Below are 4,849 nucleotides of genomic sequence, written 5' to 3' on the forward strand. Positions count from 1 at the left end.
GCACCATTGTTATCTAATGCCAGGTCTATAGAGAAGACATAGATGCACATGGCAGGCTATAATGGAATCTGAACTTTAACCAACACATAATATCTCCCTCCCCCCCACATAATCTCTCACTCTCCCATTTTTTCAAAAGACTGTTGACTTTATTAAGGAATGTACACAACATTTGAAAGCTTAGTGGTGTTATTTAAGAATTGGTTGTCTTCAAATTGCCAGTGCATTTCCAATAGTTTCTTATATATCTTGAATACTGCATATCTTTAATATAGCTTGACTCTTCCAGTTGCCTGGTACAACTGTTTTAAATGTAGATCTCAATAAAATTTCTTGGGTTTTCTCTGCGATATATTTGATTTTTCTCCTGTGTCCTTTATTTGTTCACTTAAGTTGTATTGTTCAGCCATTGTTACAAGAGCTTCTGGGATACTTTGACTTGCAATCTTCCAATCATTTTAGTCATAAGAGTAATGGATAAGCCAATCTTCCATGCTCTTCCAGTACACCCTACTCTGTGTCCATATTCATCAATATTCTTTGGGAAATCATAATTATATATGTGTGTGACATCATTAACATCAAGACCTTGGGATGTTAAATCAGTAGGAATAAGTATTTTCCACATTTCTACTTTTAAAGTCATCTAACTTGCTCACAGTCACTCTGTTCTCTGTTTCCATGCAGTGATTGTACATCTAGATAGGTCTTGGATGCTTAAATCACTGGATAAGTTATCAACAGCAAGTTTTTGCTGACAAACATGATGACTTTGTCTCTGGGTGATAGGCAGTGTAGGAATTCTTGAATAAAAGATAGTTTTTCTTTTTCTGTGGTAACAATTATATTTTGCTTCACTGTATTTAGAGCAACTAAATCAGAGTACCAACATAAACAATCATAGACTCTTTCAGATAAGATTGTGCAAGTTGGCAAATGGTATCTGGCCAAGTAACACTTATCGTAACAGTCTGTCGGTCTGGGCTCACATCTAATAAAATCTTCATTATCTGCTGTTCAAATCCCAGATCTAGCATTTTATCAGATTCATCTAAGACAGTGGTTCTCAACCTTCCTAATGCCACTACCCTTTAATACAGTTCCTCTGTTGTGGTTACCCTCAACAATAAAATTATTTTTGTTGCTACTTCATAACTGTAGTTTTCCTACTGTTATGAATTGTAATGTAAATATCTGATAGGCAGGATATATTTTCATTGTTACAAATTGAACATAATTAAAGCATAGTGATTAATCACAAAAACAATATGTAATTATATATGTGTTGTCTGGTGGTCTTAGGCGACCCCTATGAAAGGGTCATTTGACCCCCAAAGGGGTCTCGACCCACGGGTTGAGAACCGCTGATCTAAGACTAAGTAGGTGATGCTTCTTAGGTTCACACAGTTATTCACTTGCTGATCATTCAGTCGCCCAGGAGTTGCAATAATGATGTCTATGCCATTGGCAATGTCTTTTACTTGTTCTTTCCTATCTACCACGATATATACAAATACTTTAAAGGTTTTTATATGAATACTTGGAACATTCACTTTCCACATGAAGAGCTAATTCTCTTGGTGTAAGGACTAGCATGCGAGGACCATTCCTTCATTTTCTAGGTTTTAGTTGAGAACTGATGTGAATAAACCCAGGCAATAAATAAGACAGTCTTTTGCCTGTTCTGGTTTGGGCAGCTCCTATAAAATCTATCCCTTGTAGAATAATTGCCCACAGTTGTGATTGAATTGGCATTGGCTTTGGAAATCCTGCTTTTTTAATGTTTTTCATCAAGTCAGGATAATTCTGGAAAGCATCTTCAAATTTACAAGTTGGGTTGAGAATAGAACATTTTTCACCAACTTCCAAATCATCACACATGACATTGAGATTTTCCTTTCTCCAAATGCCTATGTCCACTTGAGACAGTGAACTTGTTGCTTCAGATTCTATGTAAAAGTCTTTTATAATTGGTGGTAAATCTGCCCATTTTCTTTTTTCCCCGTCTGCAACTTCTGCCTTCATTTGATCCTAGTCTATCAATGGATGAACCTTTCTAACAGTGTTATCTGTGGTTAAGTCTCTTCCGACAGAGGGTTGGGATGCAGCATTGTTAACATGTATCCTGAATTGTAGCTTTTTTCTCATATTTTAACATCAGTTTCTATGGCTGCTTTGGCCGTTGCTTTCATCTCCTTGCTGACAAATTTTTTTACCTAAATGTTGGAATCATCCTTTATGATCTGTATTTTGGTGTTTGTCACACTCTGGATGTCCTTTATTTTTGATCAACTGTGACCAATCACTGCACCAATCACACTGTTTTTTATTTTAAAGGCAAGAGCAGGTTCTTGGGGGCCAGTGGCTTTAGGCTCCAGGTGGCTGTAGGAGCCACCCCAGCTCCCACCTCTGCTGCCTCTGCTGCCTCTGCTGCCTTTGCCACCTCTGCCTCCCTTGACATTCCTCCAGGCCCTGCCTGCCCTGAACTCGCTTAGGGTCAGCTCTGCCCTCTTCCGCTCTGGGGCCCGAGACACTGTGGCATGGTACAGTTTGTATAGACCTCTCCTTGCCGACCTGCCTATCCCGGGTTAGGATAAGATGTGGCCTGAGGTCTCTTTCTCTTTAGACTCTTGAGCAACAGCACAAATTGTTCATTAGGTAGCTAGTTATATTGCGTTACATAGGGAAACATTTACTGTGATGTCAGGGAGGGACTTTGATGACCTGACCAATCAACAGGTCTGGGACCAAGGTGAGGTAAACAGGTACCTCAGAAGCAAAATTTAAAGTGACACTAACTCTCAGGGGCTGAGCCCATAGACCTTCATAGGACCTTGAGAGTGAGTGTTTCCTTAACATGGGTATCATAGGTACCTCAATCACTCACCTCATTCTAGTTCTGGCTCAGCTTGGGAACAGACTCTAAGGATGCCCTGAACTTATACATAGAGTTGGGCTTTTTTTGAATAAGCCAATTATTTCCATAGGAGGAAAAAAATAGTGGATTTAAAAAATCAATTTGTTTATTTCAGTAACTTTCTTTTTGTGTAACGCTACTTGGTCTAGATAAATTCAATTTCCTGTCCTCGACTCTAACTTAAATTATATCATCAAAAGTCTGTTAGGTACACACTTGGGGTTGGCATTTCGGCACTAATTCTTTGGCTAAACTCCAGCATTTGTTCAGACAGTTTCTAGATATTGTTTCAGGGATGCTGTTTAAAAGAGAAGTACAGTAAGTCTAAGGTACCTAAAGAAGTGTTTTCAACAGTTTGCTAGTTTTTTCAGTACCTTCTCATTTTTTCCCTTCCTTGTGGTTTTATAGGTTCACAGATTTTAGGACTGGAAAGATACTTAAAAGTCATGTATTAGGTACAACGTAGAAGACATCTTGTCAGCACTCTGAGCAGGTGGATATCCAGCTTCTCTTTAGACAATCCCAGAGGCTAGGAGTTCACTTTGCTTCAAGGATATCCATTCCATTATAAGGCAGTTTAATGGTTACAAAAATGGTGTTGAACTGAAGTATGCCACCTCTCGTTTCCTTAGGTTCTCCTTCTGACTTCTGCAGTTATAAAGAATAGGGTTGAGAAGGGTTTAGTAAAGGAACTAGTATAAATGACCCATGGACATGGACAATGGGGTAGGGAATGACTGTGGGAGAAGGAGTGGGCTGGGTGGGGGGAGCAATGGAGGGAAAATGGGACAACTGTAATAGAAAAACAATAAAAAATGAAATAAAAACAAAGAATAGATTTGATGCTCCTTGTATCCTTGTATATGTTAGGGCCACTGTCAAATCCCCTTACTGTTCATCAGGGTTAAATTCCTAGTTTTTAAAAACATTTCTTGATATGATATGGTTTCCAAGATAACACAGGATCCTGTTCTTTCTCCTTTGGAAATGATTCACAGAGGGCCTTCTATAATATGGCACATAGAACTAAAACAAAGAAATCTGCAGAAACGGCCTTAACTTCACTATATAGGTCCTCTTCACTAAACATGACAGTTCTACTAACTCTACCTGTGGACTTAAGACACATAGCTCCTCACAGGAGCATGATAGGCATTTGAGTCAATTCTTCCTCATTCTGTACTTACATGGTTGACTTTTTATTTTTACTCTATTTAACTAAAAGTAGGCTATATACTTGTTTTATAGTCATCCTGTTAAGTTTGGTCAATTGAAGCAGTCTATTAATACAGCTTTAATGCTGATTTTCTCATTCATCAGAGTATCTTTCGGTTTTAAGTCTTTTGCCAATTGCATGTTCATGGTATCTTTCTATCTTCAGCAAAAGTTGCTGATTTAAATTTGAACAAGGTCAGATATTTGGTAGAAGTCTGTGAAACATTGGGAAACACCTTCTCTGTGTCAGCATTTTTCTGGAAAGCTGCTTTCTGAAGAAAGAAAAGGTTGCTGCCCAAATACGTTGGGAAATATCCTATATCCCCATTTTTAAGTATATTTTATTGATTATGCTGTTACAGTTGTCCCAATTTCTTTTCCCTTTGCTCCCCTCTGCCCAGTACCCTCTTCTCTCCAGCAATCACCCCTTTAGTTCATGTCCATGGGTCGTGCATATAAGTTGACTTCACCCTTTCCTATATTATTCTTAACTTCCCCCTGTCTATTTTGTACCTACCAATTATGCTTCTTAATCCCTGCTCCATTTCCCCAATTAGCCACCTCCTCTCTCCCAGCTGATAATGATCCAAATGATCCCCAAACCTATGATTCTGTTTCTATACTGGTTGTTTGCTTAGTTTGTTTTTGTTTTTATTTTTTTAGGTTCTGTTGCTGATAGTTGTGAGTTTGTTGTCATTTTAATGTTCATAGTTTTAA

The 4,849-nt window shown here is 38.3% G+C and overlaps 1 protein-coding gene across 1 annotated transcript; it reads right to left on the bottom strand.

Moving 5' to 3' along the window:
• Positions 1-320: 320 nt before the first annotated feature.
• Positions 321-3,146, bottom strand: DDX53 (DEAD-box helicase 53). The gene is given in 11 exon segments (XM_090264162.1): positions 321-460; positions 463-622; positions 624-651; positions 653-702; positions 704-753; positions 756-881; positions 884-1,051; positions 1,352-1,497; positions 1,499-2,129; positions 2,132-2,578; positions 3,134-3,146. Coding segments are annotated over 11 exon segments (1,959 nt in total).
• Between the last annotated feature and the right edge of the window lie 1,703 nt (positions 3,147-4,849).

Source organism: Furipterus horrens, unplaced genomic scaffold, assembly GCF_987537825.1.
Source record: "Furipterus horrens unplaced genomic scaffold, mFurHor1.1.pri manual_scaffold_17, whole genome shotgun sequence".
In the NCBI taxonomy this organism is placed as follows: Eukaryota; Metazoa; Chordata; class Mammalia; order Chiroptera; family Furipteridae; genus Furipterus; species Furipterus horrens.